Here is a 22,657-nt window from a genome sequence, read left to right as displayed (position 1 = left end):
TCCTGTTGCCTGGTTTTACCTATTTTACAGACACCCTTCAAAAATAACAGGGTGGGTTTGATTTATTGTAATATTTAATTGCTAAAATAGTACTGGAACTATTGTCCAACATAAAATTGCCAACTCCAATTTATTGTCTCAAAGTGAAATGACCACAGTTTAAGTTCAGGTCTTATGGTCGTACCAGGGTGAAAGTTCCTGTGGGGTCTGGGATAAACCATTTCTCCCAAAGGTCCAGATGGACACAGGGGTAGTCCCAGGGCTTGAAGTGGCCGTTCCAGTGCAGTAAGTGTGCCTCTTTGAGGATGGACCTGGGATAACGAGCATCAGGACTCCAGCCTTTATAGAACACCAGAACAGAGGGTTAGGATTTATTCTACTATAATGCAAACATTCCCAATTCTACATTCTCTCGGCTTCCAGTGTTATTTTAGTATCACTGCGCTGGTTGGTTATTAATATTTTGAATTGGTTTTAATTTTGACTTGTTTTAGTAATTTGTATTTTTTACATTGTTCACTTTTTCAAAATCTTGCTTTACAACTAGCTGAAAAATGTTAAAACACTTGTTATATCAGTTAACATTATTTCTAGTAAAAAATGGTTTAGATTAACTAATAACCCTGCCCTACATTCATGGGTTTTAAGGACTAAATTTGCCTGAGATGTCTGGTTTATGATTGAATAATGTTCATATGCCTGCATATTACATGGACTTCAGTTGGGAATATTTTAATGACAAATTCAGTATTTAAAGAATAGAAAAATTATTCTTTATAAAATTATATAATTTATTCTCTATAAATAAGTCGGTCTCCTATTGACTTTTTTTTTTTTTTTAAACCGTTCAAAAGTTTGGGATAAACTGTAATTATGAAAGATTACAATTGAAGAGAACACTTAGTTTTTTTTTCTAAAGTTTTTTTTTTTTTTTTTTTTTTTTTTTTTCAGACAAAGCTGAATATTCAGTAGCCATTAGATCCTTCAGAAATTTCCTCCCAACAGTTGTGCAGTTTAATTTTTTTATGGAAAAGTTTTTCAGGATTATTTGAATGGAAAGTTCTAAGCAAAAGCATTGATTTAAAATTTAAGTTGTTTGTAACACCATAAGTGTCTTCACAGCCATAATATATTTTTAATGTATATAATCTGTTAAATTGTGTACTCCTCAATTATTGTGTCTATATATCCTAAAAGTATCCTAAAAGTAATTTTCAGATGTAAAGCATGGTTTCATTTGCATGAAAGGTGGTAATTAATGTTTAAATGTTGGTGATTGTTTTCCAAAGTAACTGAAATACACAAATTGAATCAACTAGACAGAGTGAAAAGATCTAAAATAAGTCATTATTCAGTGAGATGTGGAAGAAAAGCCAGAAAACTAAGTTACCCAGGTGTCTGACATGCCACAGTGGATCAATGGTTGTGTATTTATCATGAAAGACGATCAGCATTGGAGGAGTGGCCACGCCCCCTGCCACAGCACTGCTGTACAGGTTATCCCTAAATTGGAAAAAAAAAGTTGGTTTCTACTGAACTAATTTGATTATTGAAAAATCATTATGAACCATTATATCACCTGACATTCTTAGCCATCCATTTCTCAAGCTGTTTAGTTATCTTTTGCTTTTTCCATTCACCAATGTCTGCCACAAAAACACCTGGATTAAAGGTGCAGTCTGTGGGGTTGATGCCCAACTCTCTGATTTCCTCTTTGCGGTAATCCAGAAAGCCCATATAGGTTGTCTGTGAGGCAGTTGTGTTTTGATGAAATGAAAGAATCAACCCATGCAACAGTGACTAAAGTGATTAACTAAAAAAGGACTTATGCATTTTAACAGGGTGTAATGTTGCAGTTTGAGCATTAAAAAAGTCTGAAAAGTTACAAAGCCCAGTCACTCCAAAGGGAGTTACTCTTTATCTCAGTGCACAATGTGATCTCCCTGAAACACATTGATTGTAGTCTTTTACGAGTTTCTTATGGAAAGGCACACATCACAGTATTTCTCAATTAAGTAATTTGTCCAGCTGACCAATCAGAGCAAATCACATTTTACGGAAGGAGGGGCTTCATAGAGGCAGGAACTAAACGGCACATTTCCCAAAAGCATCGTTAGCCAACTATGGTCAAAAGTTCCAATTAATTGTGTTGGTAACGACAATACTTGCGATCATAGTTGGCTTTGGGAAACGCACTCCGGGGCGTTACTTACAGACTAGGAAGAGAGGTGCTGCAACAATGTAAAATATGTGAAAAATAATGTTTTTTTAACATACAACCATGAGAACCTATTCTAGTAGACCCCCCAAAAAATATCAAGACTTTGTAAAATGACATAATATGGCCACTTTAAGACATATCCAAAATACTAACATGCACCCAGGAAGACCCACCTGCATCCCCACACTGCGCACCATCTCGTGAGTGGCGGGCAGATCACAATCTGAGGCGAACGCTGCAGCGTGCCCTGCTTTCAGCTTCATGTCATACAGTTCCTTTATATCTCCTGTAAGTCATATATAATACAAATAGTTATCACACTGAATATTGCAGTGAAGTGGTTTCATTTCATGCACTTGAAATATGAGATCATCATCCCAGAATCAATGTGTAAGGTTAGTATCAATTTCAGATGGATTCCACCTTGTACTATGACATCGTCATCCAGGTAGACAATCCGCTCGTGGTTTTCAATGGCAAGAAGCGGCAAATAGAACCTCACAAAGTTTAGCTGCAACACCAAAGAAACCAGGATCGAGAAACAAAACCTTAACCAATCAAAGCAAAGCTCTATGATGGACCTACAAGGTCACATACACTACCTGGCCAAAAGTCTGTCAGCACCACCCACAGTCAATGTTTGTCTAAGAAAAAGAAACGACTGTATGCTTGATTTAATGCACCTGTTAGTTTAGAGTGTAGCTGAAGAGAAGGGGGTGTCCACATACATTTGGTCATGTAGTGTACCAAGTGACCACACCTGTTAGAAATAATAAAGAGTTTACCTAAAACTTCAACTGTATGTCAAAAAATACGCAGAACTCACAGGGTGCAGCAGTTCTGGTCTGGACGAGTCCGGATTGACTTTCCCCTTCAATACCATCGGATTGAACTCCAGGATTTTGTATCTGATTTTTCTCAGCTTGGTCTTCTCTATGTATTCCCTGTATTTGAGTCCAGAGAAAATGCTGACTAAGCCATTTGGGGAAATATTTATTGATTGAGCACATTTCTTTTATTTCTCTTAATGTGTAAAGAGTGGATTAATAGGTCTGATTCACATAGTGTTATTTACATATTTTTTTAATTAAAACTATTAAAAATATGTTTGTTAACTGAAATAAAAAAATATTAATATTTCATTAAAAATGTAAAATAAAATGAAAGATTATCTTTTGCCTAACTAAAATATGTTTAATTTGAAGCAAAATTACTAACTGCAAATAAAAAAGAAAATTAATTAAATATTGATATTAATATTTTTCAATAAAAGTAGTAAAATTACTAAAAATGACATTGACATCAGCATGTGTAATTAGAATGTCATTCAGTCATACCAGTGTTATTTAAATATAAAAATTATTAATATTATTAATAATATTTATTACATTTAAAAATGTATGTATGTATGTATGTATCTGCATTTTTTTAAATAGATATTTTAATGTTAATATTATAATATACAATACAAACATATAATATCAAATATAAATTTATCATTTAAAAATAAAAATAATTTATACTACGGGGCCATTGAATGCTTGAATCTGATTGGCTGATGAACGTTCTGAGGTGTGCAATTATTTTCTGGGAAACGCAGAGCGAATGTAGCTTCGCGTCGTGACCGCATCACCACCTCAGGTGTGCATTATTTTTCTAATAATTCAACGGCCCGTCGTCAGTTACTCCTTACAAGGCAAATATATATTATTTTAACAAATAAAAATGCAATGAGTATGTTTATACACAATTGCAGAGGTTCTAAACTAGAAAAAAATAGGTTGCAGAGAAAATTCCCCAAATGCTGATGTCAAACACTAACCATACAATTAAAGACTACAGTATTTATGTAAAAACGTTTATGGTAATATTACTAAAAATATTTGATTTTTAATTTTTATAGGCATTTTGTACAATAAACTATATATAGTGTTGTATCACCACTATACTATGTTTTGTGTTCACCAGAAACAATGTGAGGTGTACCTGTCATCAGAAGGCGATATATTTGCATTAAAGTTTAGACCTAGCACCTTATCTTTTTGATGGCATCTCGCAGGGTAACTATGTAGAAGAAAACACTAGCACGACTGTTGCTATAGACACTGTTGATGGTGGCCATGGAAGCACCAATCCGCTCCTCTGAAGCACAGATCACCACAGGAATGTCAGTGTTCATCTCTTTCTTGTCCTCCATACCCATTTTGACCTCATCTTTCTTCAGCCCTGCATAAACTACAATAAGATCAATGTATAACAAACCAAAGAACATGCATATACTTGCATATCAGTGCCCTGCATGTGTACCTGAATACTTGGGCAGCATCTGTAGTCTGGTCTTGTTGTAAAGGAGAGCAAAAGCCACCAGGACGAGCATAATGAGGAGCCCACGATTGACTGGCGCGCACACACACACACAGAGAGAGAGAGAGAGAGAGAGAGAGAGAGAGAGAGAGAGAGAGAGAGAGAGAGAGAGAGAGAGAGAGAGAGAGAGAGAGAGAGAGAGAGAGATTCACTAGATTGCAATAAAATGATGACCACTAGAGGTCACTGTAAGACTGTAAGAGGTGAACGTTCATATTTACATCATCCCCCATTTAAAACTGTTCTATTCATTACTAGTAACTAATAAAAAAATGAAGCATTAGTATCTAATGACTAGTTATTAGTCAACTACCATTGTACTAGTCTGGAGTGTTGCTATTGTTAACTAAAAGCATTAAACATTGTTTTTGTAACTTAAATAAATCTGACTATAAATAAATATTAGTGAATTAAAAGGTTCTATTACTGTAATCGCTGACATTATTTTGGAACATACTGTATTGTTACCAGTCTTGTATGTCCCTTTTTAATAATATTTGATACTACTATTATGGGTGTAATTTCTGTTTCACAAATTTATCTATTTTCTTTCAGCCAATATCCAATAAAAAAAAAAATTACAGAATAAAAAAAAAGAAATATATCTGAAATAAAATATTTAAACAAAAAAAAAACTTTAAGATTTTTTTTTTAATAATAACCAAAATAAATACATCTGAAATAAAATATAAATTTTAGATGCAATTACCGCATCTTGCCTGGGCATTTAACTGAACTGAGTTTAAGTTGAAATACCAAAATTACTTAAATTAAAACTGAAATAAAAATAAATTAAATCAATATAAAAGAATAAAACCAAAACAGCATACCAAAGTTACTTAACTAAAAAAACTAAACTAAAATATAATATAATAATAATAAAAGCTAATTCAAAATATTACTATAATAGTATTTCAATTATATTAAAATACCACTTCCAGTCACACAAAATGGTGTCAAAGATAAAACAAACTTCTGTTGCATTTACCTCCTTAATGCAAAACATGCCTTTACTACCTATTATAAAAACAGGAAAGGGATCAAACTGACCAAATCTTTTTTAATACAAAGTTTCTATTAATACAATGACACAGCATTTATCATTAATAATGTTAGAGAAGAATATTGCATTTATGATTCTAATAAAGACTCAAAGCTACAATATAAAGGCCTGCAAATACACATGCACACTTAACACAGGTTAACTCTGGTAAATGTGTTCTGAGTGGGATTTCCAGAGACCCTGCTATACATCACTTTTATTTGTCCAAATCTGCCTGGTTACCTCATTTACTCTGGGACCAGTGGGACTGACCCCTCCTCCAACACATGCAAACACTGGACACATTCCAGTTTGGCAGGACATTGGCGCAAAGCGAGGCACTAAAACATCTCTGTGTGCTCTCAGTTATCCACAAGATTTCACGATGAACGTAAGACCTTTAGTTTTGTATCAAGAGTCTGATTCGGAGTGTGACTCATACACTGGCCATGATCACCGGCCTTGATGTTTTTCCATGTATCATGAAACAATGATTCAGTAAACAACTGCAGTGGCTGGTTCATGGGGACGCAATCTGCAAAACTTGCATTTGTTACTTACATTTCCTCAACAATGCCATTTCCCCCCACCATCAGCATCTGTAAACAAAGAGAAAGAAGACATTAGAACTGTTACATTTGGAGATTAATTTTGTTTAGTTAAAATTAGAAAACCAAAATGATTACCGGTACTTTAAAATATTAGGGCTTTCACTGTAACATCTTAAATGACAATACCGAATGATTTAAAAATGATCAAATTATTTGTATTAATTATTATTAAAAGTTCAATAAATTGTTTACAATTACTAAAATATTCAATTATTGTTATCTTTGATATAATGCATTGTTATATTATATTTCTAATGTGTTTAGTGATGTTTTATTTTCTTGTTTTGGTTAATGTCATCCCAGTCTTTTGGTTGTGTTTAGGACACATTTCTAAATGGATTTTGGGTCTCTTGAGGCTCCTGCACACATGTGGGACTGTTTAACGGGAGTCTCCTGGCCTTTCCTTCCTGGTGGCATTCTTCACTAAGCCTTGAACTCAATAGTTATCTATTTCATTTCTTTCTCTCCACATTTAATATCACATTTTCTAAGTCCTCCAAACACTGAGAAAACTTACTCTGACTTTGCTGAAATGAACCAGAAACTAAGTGTACAAAACACTATTGCAAACACATTTTGAGGTCTTATTCTGTTGATTTATTTAGGAATGTAACTATATTTAAAAAGCTCTCACAACTTATTGTCTTCTAACACAAAATACAAATTATTGTAATCAGTTTGTGTGGCTTTCAGATTTTAAAAGCATAAAGCATCTTAATTGTAGCCTAACAACATCATCGACTGAAAAGTCAACAAAATGATGTAACGTTAACCGTCTCCCTCAGACAGTTCGTGTTAACTAAAATATTATTATGGGCAACAAAATTTCCATTAATAACAATAACAAACATTATTAAATAGATCATTAGTTAATGTATAGGCTACTCGTGTACATGTAACATTATAAAAACAACAACAAAAAACCTTATACAAAAAGAGATGGCGGAGTTTGTCCATGTCTGGCATCGTAATGAAACAATGTCGCAAAATAGGTTTTCAAAGTCTTAATAACTGACACACAATATATCACTGATAGTTAATGTCGACTGTATAAGTAAAGCTTGGGGGAGCGTAAGGGGCAAAATAAGAGCAAGTAACACGCTTGTAATCGATTTACATTTAATTGTTTATAACTATATTAGCCACTTACCAGTTGCCAGAAGTCGCGCTTTAACGTTCATTAAATCTGTACGGCGCGGTCGAGTGGGCGTGGCCAACGCACGAGCAGTCCAGCTAAACTCGCGGATCCGCATGAGACCTAGCAATGCATTTTGTTCAGGTTTTCTTCCTAATATATCTTAAGTCCACACACGCCACTGTGTCAAGTCTTACAAGGGACGTCCTGAGCATTTCTTATATACCAATAGTGGGTGTGGTAAATACAAATAGCCTATAACACTATTCTATTCTATTCTATTAGCATTTTATATTATATAGCCTACATTTTTATAATGATATGGTATAAATATTGCAGAATCCATGATCATTAATGAAGTTATGTATTAATATACAATTCACATTATAAACGATTGATGTTTCATAATCCTCTGTGATCAATCATGATACTGTATAGCAAATAATGGTCCTTTTATTTATTAATTTAATCAAAATATATTATTTTCCCATGTATTATTATATACATTTATAATGATATAATATCAATATTGAAGAATACATAATCATTAATGATGTTATTATATATTAATATACAATTCACATTATAAAAGTTTAATGTTTTATAATCAGCTGTGATAAATCATTAAACTGTATATAATGAATGGTTATTTTATTTATTAATTTAATAAAAAATAAATAATTATCTTAATGTTTCACTACGCCAAGCTGCACACGCCACACAGAGTTTTTTTTTTTTTTGTCCAATAAAGTTCAGAAGCTTAAAGAAAAACACTGCATTTTGCTGAGATGTGTTTGTTGGGTACTTTAGTAAGTCTGTATACATTCTCAAACAAATCACTTTGGATAAAAAACGTCTTATGAAACAAAAAACAAAAAAGTTTTAGAAATGCAACATACATATACATTCTCAAATCACTTTGAATAAAAAAAAAAAAGTTATGAAACAAAAACAATTTGTTTTATACAATTATACAACACACATTTTTCCCCCAAATGGTCAATTTGTTTTCTGGTCAAACAATTATAGACGACAAATTATGATCATGCTTGTTCAAATAGTTAAACAAAAAAACAAAATTATTTGGAAAAAAAAGATTAGACAATGGATTTAGTTTATTACACCAACCATCTTTATGTGAAACAGTATATATATAGGAATGGTTATTTTTCTTCCCACACATCACTGACATGACAATTACAGACATAAACACAATCTTAAACATTAGTGTTCCTCATCAACTATTGTGTCATTTACAACAGCTGTAATACTGTAGATATCAAAAGGCTTGATGATGCCCTTCTAAAGCTGCCAGAAAAAGACACACTGCCTATTTTCCACCTAAAAACAGTGACGTCAATGTTTATCGTATTCCAGAAAAGGGCAAGTCACAATGTGGGAAAACCTGTAAAATAAAAAAAATAAAAACATTTGCAGATGAAAAAAAAGTAAATCTTTTTTTTAAATAAGTATTAAAATGGTTACTGAACATTTTTAAATAAAAGTAAAAAAGATGCAGACTAGATTAATCCACAAACGTGAATCTGCAAAAGCACCATAAAAGAGACAAAGGCAAAAGGCCACTTATATGATGCGAACACACGATGCCGTTTAAAGTAAAGATAACAGCATGGCGACGTTGATGGGCAGCTCCATTCTTTCATTGGTATAGGTCATGGATCTGACCCTTTCAGGAGGAGAGAGCAGGAAGGCTGTCGGTCCCACACGCTGCTCAACACAGGTCAAACACAGAACGCCGCCCGCATCCACGCTGTCCATCTGAAACACATACATTGGATGAATCAATACAGGAAGTGAGTTTTTGCTCTTATAGGAGTAGTTCACTTCATTTACTGAATTAAAATGTCTTGATAATTTACTCATCCCCATGTCATTCAAGATGATGTCACGCCTTTCTTTCTCAGTCGAAAAGAACTGAAGGTTTTTGAGGAAAATATTCCAGAATTTTTCTCCATATAGTGGACTTTAATGGTGTCCAACTTCAAATTGCAGATTGTAGTGCACCTTCAAAAGGCTCAACACAATCCCAGACGAGGAATAAGAGTCTTTTCTAGCCAAACGATTGGTCATTTTCTAAAAAAAGATTTTAAAATAACTTAACCACAAATGCTCTTCTTGCTCTGATCTACAATGCACAGCGCACATTACGTCATCACGTTGGAAAGTTCACGTGTGATGAAGGCAGGAGTATCGTGGTAGGACGAAAAACTCCTTAAAACTCAACTTAAAATAATCGAACATCATTACATCATTATCGTTACTCTAAGACACATATTCCTTGGCTGGGGTCACGTAGAGCCCTTTGAAGCTACAATTTGGACCTTCAACTCGCTGAAGTCCACTATATGGAGAAAAATCCTGGAATATTTTTGGCAAGAACTTGAACTTCTTTTCGACTGAAGAAAGACAGACATGACATCATCTTGGATGATATGGAGGTGAGTAAATCATTAGGAAATTTTAATTCTCAAGTGAAATACTCCTTTAACAGACAGACGAATGGTTGAGCAAAGAGACACTAACATATCTGACAGGGAGTCTGCACATGCTGAGGATGGAGTCTGGGGTGATGTGGTTCTGACAGTCATCAATGGAGCAGACGAGACACGGGTTTTTACTCAGCAGGGTGCTGGTCAGCTCTGACCTCAGGAAGTACTCCTGTGAAAGAGGAAGAGGCAGGAAACTTAGGGATAATAAAAATGCTTCAATGTCATGATATCTGGATGTTTTTTGGATTATAAAGGTCAGAATGAAAATGAAGCAGCAGCAGCAATAACTCACCCCAGGGAACGTGAGGATGTTATTGATGGTCTTGGTAATGTACAGTGTTTTCTTGGCTCGCGTGATCGCCACATATAACAGGTTCCACTCGTCATCTGGGACATTTGCTGCAGCCAGAGAGTAAATTTTTTTAGAATTTTCTGGAACACTCAATTTTTTTTTTGACAAGAAAAAAAATTAAAGGAAAAGAAAACAAGACAGACAGACCAAGGGACATCAGGCAAAATCATCATAGATTAACAGAAGTGTTCAACATTTAAAAAAAAGGAAACTAAATAAAGGCATACATCTCAATTTGTATTCAGATAAGATATACATTTTTCCCAGTATGCTTCACTTTTCTTTCAAGCATCTCTTAGAGAGAGAGAGAGAGAGAGAAAGTCAAATGTTCCATATCATACATTTCCTTAACTATTTCTATCCATTCATTAATTGTCAGTGAATCATTTACTCACCCTGGTGTTATTTTTCTGGTTTTCTCGTCACTACTTTTTAAAGATTTTTTAAAGGACTACAATCAGATATCGTACATCACTTATTGCCCTTATCTCTTTATTTTTTTAAAGGATTTTTTAACTCAAATTACAGATATATGGTATACAAAATACAAATTTTAATGCATTTAATAATATATATTAAATACTATGTTTAAAATGGCGATTTTTTTCAGTAAATAATATTTTATATTATAATCTTGGCATACTTCATATCCCCCCCAAAAAAATATTATTATTTTTTTTAGATGGGCTGCAGTGTTTTTTGCGTGAAAAGAGATCATATTTGTGTTTTTTCCCCAAAAATATGAAACTGTAATTTAATATACATTGTATTACCCTAGAACACTTGGAATATATAGCATGTAGAATCATTGTGATACTTTTGCATCTTTTAAAAAAAAAAAACTTTATGCTGGTTGCTATTCACTGCCATTATGGAAACTATGGCAGTGAATATATATATATTTATATATTCATGGACAATATATGGACAAATCGAAACAGGATCTTTTAAAAATTATATTTTTAAAGCGCATATGGCATTAAAACAACACCAGGATGAGTAAATTATGATAACTTTAAGGGATAAGATTCTTTTTACTCATTGCAGTGAAATGTGTGTGATAAAAATACACCTTTCCTATTTTATTTTTAATGCCTTTAAAAAAATTTTTTTTTTAAGAATATCAAACTGACAGGCTAAAATTGATGGAACCCATGATATATGCCCACAGATTTCAGATCATCACAAATGTACACTTTGATCTACCAGATGCCACTTGGCTAAAACCCAGACAGGATCAGGCTCCGATACAGAGACTGCAATAACTTTAAGAGCTGGGCTTTATTTTGTTATACACAGACACATTCATTGTGCAATATGTGACATCATTTTAAGCATCATGTGGGAGAGTAATATTGCTTTCTGTAATATTTGTTTTCTGTCAAATAAAACTATAATATACTAACTCTAATCTACAAATGATAAATACAAAAGATTTTTCAATAAATTACCACAAACCTGCATTGAAACCACCCACTCTCTGCAGGTTGTGTCGAGCACATGGTACTTTCATGAAGTCATCTGTCACAACCACTGTGTCAAACTCCAGGCCTTTTGACTTATGCACCGTACCAAGGACATAATCTGTCACAATAAGAGAGATGAAGGGGTTGCATATAAGGGCTGTATGCATACAGTGATTTTACAATGTGTATTCCTCAAAACCAGTGCTTTACTCTTCTTTTTCTTTTCTCTTTCTGTCTGACCCACCTGCACATAGCTGGCTTTTCTGAGCACGATCATAGATCCGTTTAACCAGCTCTGGAATGCGTTTGTTGTATTTCTCAACCACGGCTAGCTTGCCCTCCAGCTCGCGGTCTTCTGAGGCCATGGCATATCCCTTCAGACCTAAGAATCCACCCATCTTATCCCTGCAGAAACCTCGGATGAAGAAATCCTTGATCAAGAGCCTCTCTGATGTAAAGAGACAAACCAAACTTTAGAAAAACAAAACTTAAAAAAATCCAACAAGATATTAATAACGATTTAAAATAACATAGCAAAAACCTTAAATACTGCAGAAACCATCAATTATGATATTTTTTTTAAACGGTGAGACTAACATAAAATACCTTTTAAAGCTAAAGTGACTCACCATTCTTGCGTTTGTCCTCTGGTTGCATCAGGACCCAGAGATCCATAATTTTCTCCAGTCCAAAGTTTTCAACCCCCTAAAATCAGAAAAAAAGTTTTGAACATCAAATACATTTTTATGAAAAATTCTGTGCAAAACAAATCAGAGCCGAACAGAATATATATGAAGTTTAAAATACACATTAAGATAAACATTGCTATTGTCATGTCGAATGATTTAAAGAGGCCCTATTATGTCCTGTTACAAAGTCTTGATTTAGTTTGTGGGGTCTACAAGAATAGGTTCTTACTTGAATGTTCAAAAAAAACATTTTTCAAATATTTTACATTGTTGCAGCAACTCTCTTCCCAGTCCACCAGTAACGCTCTATTTAGATCCAAACTCTATGTAGGCCCTCCTTCAGAAAAGTGCAATGCGCTCTGATTGGTCACGCTCCTTACAAAAACCGCAAGTTTCAACACACTACTAACTCAACCCAACCAGCCCTTGTCCCTTTTTTGGCATATTTAGGTGGGAATTGTTTAAATGAGGAATATTGTGCTGTGTTCATTCCCAGAAGAAAACTCAAGGCTACGTTCCAGGCTTTTCTGAGAATCCGAAACAATGCAAACTGATACAGGGAATAACTCCCTTTTGAGTAACTTTGTGCTTTGTAACTTTGCAGACCTTTTTCATGCTCAAACAACGACGTGTAAAAAAGCATAATGGACTCACTCCCACAATGTAGATCTTGCAGCTGGGGTTGATGTCTGTGAGTCGGACAGCTTCGCTAAAAACAGTGACGTTACAGCGGCTCAGAATAGCCACGCTCCCTTCTGACAGCCTCTGTCCCAGCTTCAGACGTTGCAGTGTGTGTGTGTCCTCTCCTCTTACACTCCCTGTAAATGTACATATTTTTATTATATTGCCTGATTTATACTTTCATCCAAAATCTATCAAATAAATGACAGGTTTTTTAAAAATAAATACTCTCTTTATTAGAACTACCCAAATTTACTTTCTTAAACTTACCATCCTGATTCCCACCAACCAATATCTGCTTCACTTTTTTACAACTGTCCAATATTGTAGCGCCAACGTAGGCAATCTCGGAGCCAAACCTGAAGCTCTATGAAAAATAAGAGTGGTAATAATTGAACATTTACCCATAAACACAATATGCGAGGTACACTTTATCTATAAATAGTCTCTGGAATTTGCTTGTGAGCGTTTACCTACCTGTGTGAGATAGTAGATGTGTGTGTGAGGAACAGCGTGCAAAGCATTGACTGCTCCTCTGAAAGTGTAAATCTGTTGATGAGGATCTCCAACCAGGATTTTCCCACAGCTCTGAGAGAGCATAATGTCCACGATGACTGAAAAAACAAGACCACAAGCAGAACAGAATTAAGAAATTCAGCTCTACAAAAAAGTGAAAATTTAATTAAAAATAAAATCTAAGAAAATATCAGAACCAAAAACTCCTGCATTGTAAAGCTAACTTAAACGACCTGGATGAATTTACAAAACAATGATGGGTCATTTGTTTAACCTGGTGTGCAGTCTTGAGCTTCATCAATAAATATGGCATCATACCGGTCCAGCTCTGGTCTCGTCAGCTGCCAGAGTTTGAGGTATCCTATTTGCAACAATCAAAAGAAATGATTAACATAAGTTTTAGATGGAAGCATAGCTTATGTGGAAAACTGGATTATAAAACCTTAAACATTTTAAAACATTTGCAGCAGCAATTCCTTCTTGTGTGTTTAAGAGAACAAAATCGTGATTTGGGAAGTTGGCACAAAATATGTCATGTTATCTTGCAATCAGAGTCGGATGTCTGGTGTTTGAGAAAGATATCGTGTGAAACAGTTCTGGGAGGTAATTATACCAAATAATTTTCATGGCAGAACTCATTTACTGTAGACAGTTACTGTTGATTAAAAGGTTAAATGTCTTTCATTATTTATTCATTTCCACCCCCAATGTAATACCAAACATTGGGGGTGAAAATGATTAGACAATGAAGGACACCATAATAAAATTCATGATTCAGAAACTGGAAATACAGAAATATTTTAGATGAATATGCTTGCACTCATTATCATTGACTAGGTTTATTTTAAATAATGACATTTGGCATTATCAGGCCCAACAAATATTCCCCCACTCTATTTTATATAGTAGTACTGACTCTAAAACTCTGTAAACTTGAATTTTTTTCTAACATTAATTTTCATTTAAGGTGAACTATATACATAATACAGATCGTCACTTTCCAAGATACATATTGTTGCAGTCTTCTATTGCGATATATTGTTACACCCCTAGAATTTATGCACATCTTGATGTTTGTTTATATAATATACCGACAATTAGATAGATAGGTGGATGGATGGAAAATCTAAGTAAAGCAATAAACAGAAAAACTGATTTATTATGACTGAGTATGATAGGAAATTATATTATTTGGAGTTTATACAATAAATATCTGTATATCCAAATTTTGGTGCTTACCATCATGGGTCATGTTGTACACTCTCTCTTTTTTGGACTTCAGGTCTACCATTTGGTCCCATAAATCCTGCGCCATACCTGCAAAATTCTGAAGAGACAGACTTTTTAATGCATTTTTTGTCTCAAATTGCTACTGACACAATATTCATTTTAGACTACTTTCATTTTAATTTTAAATCGACTTTATCATTTAGTAACCTTTAACACAACATTCCCAGAAGCACAAGCTGTATTCACACATGTAAACTGATAGAACAGGGTCTCTTCACTTTACCATTGTCTGCTGATCGTCTGGTTGTACAGTCTTGCCATGTGTGTTCTTGTACTCTAATGGAACATGTTGGGGGCCAACCCGCTGATCTATGGACGCCCAGTAATTGTGGAGGGTTTGTGTCACCACTTTAGCATTGACGAATCCCCCATGTGCTTTAGGCAAGACCCATGCCACATCAAACGGCTGCAAATTATTGGACAGTTTCCGCATATCTTTATACCTGCAGAGCAGAAAAGACAAAAAATATCCGGATTATTATAAAGGCTTACTAAATATTAAATCTTCAAAATAGCTGATAGTTTCTCTGCTGTCTGAACAGTATACCGACCTCTGTCCCACAGCTCTGAAGGCCATTGAATGGATGGTACTACATTGGACGTTGTGCGGAAACAAACGCTGAGCTTGCATCGCCACGGATTTGTTGAAGGCCAGGTAGAGGAAGCGCATATGTGGTCTTTGCTGAGCGTACTTCACGAGTGTGGTTGTCTTTCCAGTGCCTGCAAAAAATAAGAATGAGATTATATAAACAGAATACTATATTACTTACTTTATTTGAACTAAAGATGTTCAGCAGCAAAATAATAAGAATAGTTTTTCCTCACCTGCAAAAGCCATTATTTTAACAACGTGATGAGTCTGGATGTCATGGTTGAGTATCTGCTGTTGCTCGTGAGTGGTAAGCTGTCTGAAAAAATTATGATGATCATTACAATAATATCATATATTGTTTGTTATATGCGCTATTCAATAGTTTAAGATTCAGCAAAGCTGTATTTTCAGGATCGTTACTCCAGTCGATCTTAAAAAATAATTTTGATCAAATAAATGCAGGCTCGATGAGCAGAAGAAACTTCTTTCAAAAACATCACAAATAGTAATGTCTCCAAACTTTTGGCCTGGGCTGTACTTGTTTTAAACAATCGTCCTGAACCCAAAGATTTGTTATCCAAAAAAATGAATATACAGACAATAATAATAAATGTATTTTATATAGCACCTTTAAAAGTGGCTCTCAAAGCGCTTATCCTACCTGTTGTCATGCAAGCTCGGAGGAGGTGGTGCGTTCTCCATTAAGTGCAGCACATAGAAGATATTGTAATGCCACCTAAAGATGGAGGTTCAAAAAGTGAAGAATCATTTAGATCAGAAGTGTTTGTGTTAAATACTATTCACTCTGCTAATCACATTACCTTTTTTTTTACTTCTCAGCTGCAATAAATAAACATCTTCTGGACTACTTACATGGACCTTGTCTCTCACCTGTTGCTGATGTTAATATTATTCGCTCTCATGGCCAGGAGCAAAGTCGCGACGGCCCACAGGTATTCAGAGATTCCTCCTGCTGTCAGCAGACACCCAGACCTCCGCAAGAGAGCTACCAGATCCAAGACATCCTTTACTCCGTCAGAAAAAATCAACATCAAGGCCATGGTAGACCAAGGATTTAGACCCTGTAAAACAAGTCGAAACAAAATTAATTGGTTAAAAATGTCCAAAAAGTGGAACCTGATGCAAATTAGAATGCTAAAGCACATTGTTGCGACAAAAAGACACTGAACTAGTAGTTTTAGAAACAATCACTTTATATATGATGAGCAGATTGAATTTAGGCTTTTATTTCACATATAAACATTCATGAATTTATGAATCTGGGTTCTGGGAAACGGAAACTCAAGCATGTTCGCTTAAAGTGCGAAAACCAATGAGGTTCATTCTTGTGTTACGCAGCACGTTTGAACTTCTGCAAGAACCAACGAGTTTTCTTCCTCAAGCAGGTTCAGTTGAGCTTCTGTTTATGTCCACTGATCAATGTTTAAATGTGAATAAAAGCCTAAATTAAATCTGTTCATCATATAAAGACATCGTGTCTGTTCAGAAAATTTGGACTAAACTGCTCAATTCATATTAATTTTATGATCTCTTCATCATCTTTTTGAAGCGTCAAAGTAGTAGTTGTGTAGCTGTCTATGGAGGGACAGAAAGCTTTCTGATTTCATTAATACTTCATTTGTAGACTGCATAAACCCAGCCTGATCTGCCGGCGATTTGATTTGGCCCTGCAACTCAGTCTGGAAACCTGTAAATGAATTTCTACTAGTGATGTTAGGTTCTTGAATGAATCGTTCTTTTGAGCTGGTTCTCAGCAAGTAACCAGTCGAGCCACTTCACTAATCGAACTGAATCTAACTTTGTTCTGTGTTAATGACGCAAGAAGCAAAAGCCGAAGTAGCATGTCCGACTGAAAAAGAACCGATTGAGGCGGCTCAAACATCTGTTGAAGTTTGCCGAGGATTACCGAGGCAAGGTGATTGAGTTGACAATGCATGTCTGAGGCACATAGACTACTGGAAATATGCTTATTATGATGAATACTGTTATTAAATAAAATTTTATTAAAACATGCATAACCATAAATTTTACTGTATTTATTATGCTTGCAGATTATTTATAAGGATTATTCTTTCTATATAGCTACTTTAGACATGTAACATATCCGCGTTTGTTGATCAGTGCCCGTAATGTGTACTGTAGTTGCGCAATTTTCAGTTGAATCTGACGCGAAGGATAAATTAATTAACTGAACACAACACCATTAAGTGAATGAAAGGCAATCATCAGAAAATGCACTCACGCAAATAACTATTTGATTGTTTCATTATGCATTGATAAAGATTATTACTTTATTTGAATGTTCCCTTGATTTAACATGACACAGAGAAATGTATTAAAAAGCATTAAAAAAATGCATAGTGACATCATTGCATGATGACGTCAGGAACCTATGAATCAGCTTTTTGAACCGGGTCATTGAGCCGAACTGTAAGAGAAGAACCGACTTGCGGAAATGAATCAGACTTTGCATCACTAATTTCTACTTCTTCTGTTACACTTTTGCGGGAACCAATCACAGACTGGCTTATCCATCTGATGCGCTATTGGCAGGTTTAAAACGATGACGGATAGAGAAGCAATGGGTCGGTGCCTGTTGATCATGCTTTTGTGGTCTGATTGGTTGAAGGACTATCCAATTGCATACGGAGTCATTTGAATAATGCTTCTTTATCACACCTCTTGTGGAGCAGAAAATACAGAGCAGACTCCCCAGACCAATGTTTAATTTTAAACTGGGTGATAGCCAAACAACTTAATTTGTGTTCCAAAGATGAAAAAGTCTTACTGGCTCAGAACAACACAAGGGTGAGTAAATTATGACAAATTTTTCATTTTTCAATGAATATATTCCTTTAACTGCGAGTTTACATTACCTCATCCTCCACCATGTCTGGCAGTCTGTCTTTGATGCAGCCTTCAGCGTGTGGGTAGAGCCGATGTACTTTCACACACTCCAACACGTCCTTCACATTCACCCGTTTACTGTGTTTGAACTGAGACATGTACCTGGAAAATCATGCATGTGTTTGATTTAGTATATTCCATATTTTACATGTGAATTCATTCTTTCCTGTATGTTTTGTTAAAATATTTTAGTTATGTTACCCCTATATCTGTTCACCTTTTTTCTATTTATTTTCTGTATTGTCCATTTTGGCACTATAATTACTTTGAATATAAACTATCAGCATTATAATTAAACTACAGATGACCCCCCGATGTACTAATGTCACACCTAACACCCTCGAGGGTGTGAGAGCAGGGGTTGTGAACCCCCCTTTTTTGCGTCAACAGATTGTTGAGCTGTGTATTCTTACCTCACCATATTGAGAAGACAGAGGTCTTCCTTTTTGATAATTTGATTATTCTGCAGGATAGACTTCACTTCATTCACTGCCTCTTTTTCCCGTCTACGGTATCTGCAGTACAACTTCTTCCAAGGTAGAAACTAAGGAACAAACCATGGGATGTCACAATATGTATGTGTGTTTGTGTGTGTGTGTGTGTGTGTGTGTGTGTGTGTGTGTGTGTGTGTATATATATATATATATATAAACTTTTATCTAAGTGTAAAGTTTGAAAGGCATCAACAGCACACCTGGGGGTCAATGACAACGGCCCTCCAACGATGGCACACCAGGCTTATGTGTCGATAGAGATCATCTGCTGGGAGGTGAGCGAACACAATCTGGAGGATCTCCTCTGGCAGGTCCTGGATCTGACCCTGGGGCACCTCCTGACCTCCCTGCACTCCCAGCAGCCCGTAGTGGGCATCAGGAAGGGCTTCAACCAGGTCCTCCTCCTGCTTTTCTTTTTCCACCAATTCTTCTTTTTTGACCACTGTACTCGCCATCTCAAAGTCATCGTCGAACATGTCCTCAGTGATTCCTTCCATAAAGTCTTCTACATTTTCCTCTTCTGGGGTAAGAGATCCGACGGGTTCCTCTTCTTCCTCCTTCTCCTCCTTTACTGGAGTCTTGGTTCCTTTTTGAGGGCTGGTGCTTATGACTCCGGTGACAGAGAAGAATTCGGTGATACCCCTCTGTTGGTCCACACCACCTGAAGCTTAAAAGCAAGATGATAAAGTGGTAAAATAGCACTGTTTTGAGCAGAAAATGCTAAACACACTGATAAATACCTTGTCTGCTTCTTTTAGTGGGTGTCCTAGGCTGAAGTCTTCGGTTTGGACTGTTGCTGAGGTTGACATTAAATGGCTGTGTGAGAGCTTGGTTCCCTGTGTTGCTTTGCACCAGACCATCACATTCTGATGGCCCGAGGTGCCTGCGTTTGGCCCTTCCTTTAGAACACACACATATTAAACACATTATTACCTACTTAAAACACGTTAAACAGTTAATAAGCCATTTAACTTACATTACATAAAACAGACAAAACTCCCAAAGTCTGGGCTGACTACGAACTTGGACCTCAGTACTGATTGGAGCTTGTAATCATTTATTTAAAAACATATAATCAATGAATCAACTTACAAACATGATGCGTAAAGAGAAAAGTGCAAAACAATTGTTTTAATTGAAAGCATTTACCTCTCATGGACGATTCCATGATATGCAGACGACGAGCCTCTTCAGCCTACTGATGTTATGATATTTGAACTTGCGTAGAATGCATCCACCGAAACAACAACAACAACTTCACAAGGGTCCCATTTCCGCTCTGCGTCCCTAAAATTTAAAGTTCACGCATTATTTCAAAATAAAAGTTCTAAAAGTTTAGCGCTTTTAACAGCGCTGTGTGACTGTAACTTACCGAAGAAGCGGCATTCAGGGTTAATATATTTCGGAGTATTTAAAAGTAAATTCATATACTTGCAATTTATTGGTGGAGAGTGGTGCTGTGTATTTTCTACTATCCCTTTAAAAAACATTGATTCATTCAAGATTACGCTGACCACTTGACTACGCCTACTGAAATAAAGTAATATTTAAAAAACGTAGCTTAATTTATTTTATCTAATTGCCAAAGTTCTAACTTTCATTTTGTTTAACTTGATGTAGCCTACTAAAATATTTAAAAGTAATAATAATAAAATAAAATAAAAAAAATTAACGGACTTTTATCTTACTTATCGTAGTGTTTTTTCTGAGGGCATTGACAAGGAACAATTCGAAATCCTCAGCATTTTCCTCACATTTGGCCAGGTTTTTTACCTCAGTAAGTATTTAGTTAATCTGTTTGTTGCTATTATACTTTAAAAAAAACTTGTCTGGTCTTATTCAAATATCCAATAGATGGCAGCAAAGAGAGAAATTAACGCTTCGTTAAGCCCCGCCCCCTCTGCTCCATTCAGTAGAACGTTCCATAGAAATCGTCTGTGAACATCACGTTTTTCAATAATAAGTCCATAGTTAAAATCTATTTGATTTTATTATTTTGAAGGCTATAATGAAGAATGATATTGCAATAATTTTTATGCCGTTTTCTATAAATTGTAACTATTAAACGAACAGCTCTGTATGCTGTAGCCTAATCGAGGACGCTTATCAACTTTAATCGCAATGGGGAAATCCTTATTTGATAAAGAGCTGATTACTGGTGTAAGTGAACAATGTAGCCTACTTACTGTAGCCTAGGCTATATTACAAAACACACTTTCATAACTGTGAACTCATTAGTTACTTTATTGATGTTTAACCGAAAATTGTTATTAACATCAGTTTACCTTGTTGCAAATAGGTCCTTGCCGTTGTTACACATTGTCATTTGGGAATGCCTTACCTCAGACGTGGAGCATGTCATTAATCGAGGGACTTTGTAAACGTACACTGACCTTGTTTGTTTTTGCAGTAATGATCTTAGTCTGAGCCTGCTAGTGTGTGTGTGTGTGTGTGTGTGTGTGTGTGGTTCAAGTATACCCTATAGGGACAACATCCACACAAAAATGGCAATATCTGAAATCCTTGTCCATATGGGCACAGTTTTGGTCCCCATGAGAACAACTGCTTAATCATACTAAGTGACTAAATGTAAAAATGCAGAACGTTTTCTGTTGGTCAGTTAGAGTAAGGGGATATAATATAGGTTGCAGTTTGTTCAGAATTATATGGAGACAGTCCCCATGAAATATGATAAAACAAAATGTGTGTCAGTGTTGCCTTTGCTAAAACTTTTAAAAATGAGCATTTTCGACAAAATGACAAAAGCACATAACTAAAATCAAAATGAAAACTGAAAATATAAAAAAGCTATTATATGCTGTATAAATAATACTAAATACAGTGTGTGCACACACCACTTACAGTCTGTAAATGTTCAAGGGTGGTTCTTGCTCTTTGACATCATCACGCAATACTGTCTGCATCGCCAGGCTGCTCCAATCATGAATCAAAAGCTTCATTTTGCACTTGAACTTCATGCTGTCTTAAAGCTATTCTGAAGATTAGACTACAAGACTCTTATGTGTAGATGAAGATGTTTTAAGAGATGCAGAGCTTTCACAAAAAAGTGGAATTCAGTTTGTAAGCATGCAATTCCTGCCAGGGAAAAAGGAGGCATGACGAAATAAACTACTACAAGTTAATACAAATGAAGTCAACCGTTTTTTTTTTTCTTCTGAAGTATGTCCAAAGTATTGTTTGATAAGGCGAGTCTTGAGTCTATGCCTGAAGATTAGGAGAAATTCTGCTGTCCAGGCACGTAGGCTTGTTTCACCATTCGAACACAAGGACAGTGACGTGTGTAGCCTTTTTGTGAGGTTAAAGTGTGACTTTTGTGCACTGTGAAATGTGCATTGTGGTGTTCAATCTGTGGTCTCTCTTGAACATGCAGTGAATAGGGACTGAAGGCAGCTATCACATCACTTCTGAAGACTTGAAATATACACAGATCAGGCGTAACATTATGACCTTCCTAATTTTTTTTATGGGTCCCCCTTTTGCGGACCCGTTGAGGGATGGACTCCACTACCCCTGATGCTGTGGTAACTGTCACAAAGATGTTAGCAGCAGATCTTTTAAGTCCTGTAAGTTGCCTTCATGGATCAGACTTTTTTATTCAGCACATCCCAACAGATTCTCGATTGGATTGAGATCTGGCCAGTTCGGGGGCCAAGTCAACACCTCAAACTCGTCGTACTCCTTAAACCATTCTTGCTTTGTGGCAGGTGCATTATCCTGCTGAAAGAAGCCACAGCCACCAACGAAT

The 22,657-nt window shown here is 35.5% G+C and overlaps 2 protein-coding genes across 5 annotated transcripts; both read right to left on the bottom strand.

Moving 5' to 3' along the window:
• Positions 1-36: 36 nt before the first annotated feature.
• Positions 37-7,540, bottom strand: glt8d2 (glycosyltransferase 8 domain containing 2). Of its 4 annotated transcripts, none has more exons than XM_067428708.1 (10): positions 7,389-7,540; positions 6,189-6,226; positions 4,529-4,618; positions 4,255-4,447; positions 3,048-3,165; positions 2,645-2,732; positions 2,395-2,507; positions 1,580-1,746; positions 1,391-1,503; positions 37-339 (listed from the first exon to the last, which is right to left on the bottom strand). In XM_067428708.1, exons 2-10 carry the CDS (start codon positions 6,205-6,207, stop codon positions 173-175), a joined length of 1,068 nt encoding a protein of 355 aa, XP_067284809.1. In that variant the 5' UTR covers positions 6,208-6,226; positions 7,389-7,540; the 3' UTR covers positions 37-172. The 4 variants fall into 4 exon arrangements, with proteins under 4 accessions (XP_067284809.1, XP_067284811.1, XP_067284810.1 ...); XM_067428707.1 differs by having other exon boundaries at positions 42-339; positions 4,255-4,456; XM_067428710.1 differs by lacking the exons at positions 6,189-6,226; positions 7,389-7,540 and adding an exon at positions 5,871-6,010 and having other exon boundaries at positions 38-339.
• A 657-nt stretch (positions 7,541-8,197) lies between these two features.
• On the bottom strand, positions 8,198-21,275 carry fbxo18 (F-box DNA helicase 1). The gene is made up of 22 exons (XM_067428086.1): positions 21,177-21,275; positions 20,041-20,178; positions 19,632-19,790; positions 19,092-19,558; positions 18,811-18,941; positions 18,367-18,499; positions 16,361-16,551; positions 16,131-16,205; positions 15,703-15,785; positions 15,429-15,597; positions 15,101-15,320; positions 14,827-14,914; positions 13,862-13,948; positions 13,549-13,685; positions 13,342-13,438; positions 13,045-13,208; positions 12,331-12,406; positions 11,946-12,149; positions 11,694-11,819; positions 10,176-10,282; positions 9,918-10,052; positions 8,198-9,152 (listed from the first exon to the last, which is right to left on the bottom strand). Exons 2-22 carry the CDS (start codon positions 20,057-20,059, stop codon positions 8,985-8,987), a joined length of 3,036 nt encoding a protein of 1,011 aa, XP_067284187.1. The 5' UTR covers positions 20,060-20,178; positions 21,177-21,275; the 3' UTR covers positions 8,198-8,984.
• Positions 21,276-22,657: the final 1,382 nt, after the last annotated feature.

Source organism: Pseudorasbora parva, chromosome 20, assembly GCF_024679245.1.
Source record: "Pseudorasbora parva isolate DD20220531a chromosome 20, ASM2467924v1, whole genome shotgun sequence".
Classification (NCBI taxonomy): Eukaryota; Metazoa; Chordata; class Actinopteri; order Cypriniformes; family Gobionidae; genus Pseudorasbora; species Pseudorasbora parva.
The sequence above is the reverse complement of the archived record's forward strand: the minus strand, read 5'-3'. Positions and strand labels throughout refer to the sequence as shown.

What these genes read in the sequence shown, in the direction of transcription:
- glt8d2 (XM_067428707.1), bottom strand. An exon ending in GATGCTGCCCAAGTATTCAG is followed by an intron (nt 4,457 to 4,528) that starts GTACACATGCAG and finishes ATCTTATTGTAG; the next exon opens with TTTATGCAGGGCTGAAGAAA. An exon ending in GTGGCATGTCAGACACCTGG is followed by an intron (nt 340 to 1,390) that starts GTAACTTAGTTT and finishes TGTTCTATAAAG; the next exon opens with GCTGGAGTCCTGATGCTCGT.
- fbxo18 (XM_067428086.1), bottom strand. An exon ending in CCGTTGTCATTGACCCCCAG is followed by an intron (nt 18,942 to 19,091) that starts GTGTGCTGTTGA and finishes TTTGTTCCTTAG; the next exon opens with TTTCTACCTTGGAAGAAGTT. An exon ending in TAAAATAATGGCTTTTGCAG is followed by an intron (nt 15,598 to 15,702) that starts GTGAGGAAAAAC and finishes TATTTTTTGCAG; the next exon opens with GCACTGGAAAGACAACCACA.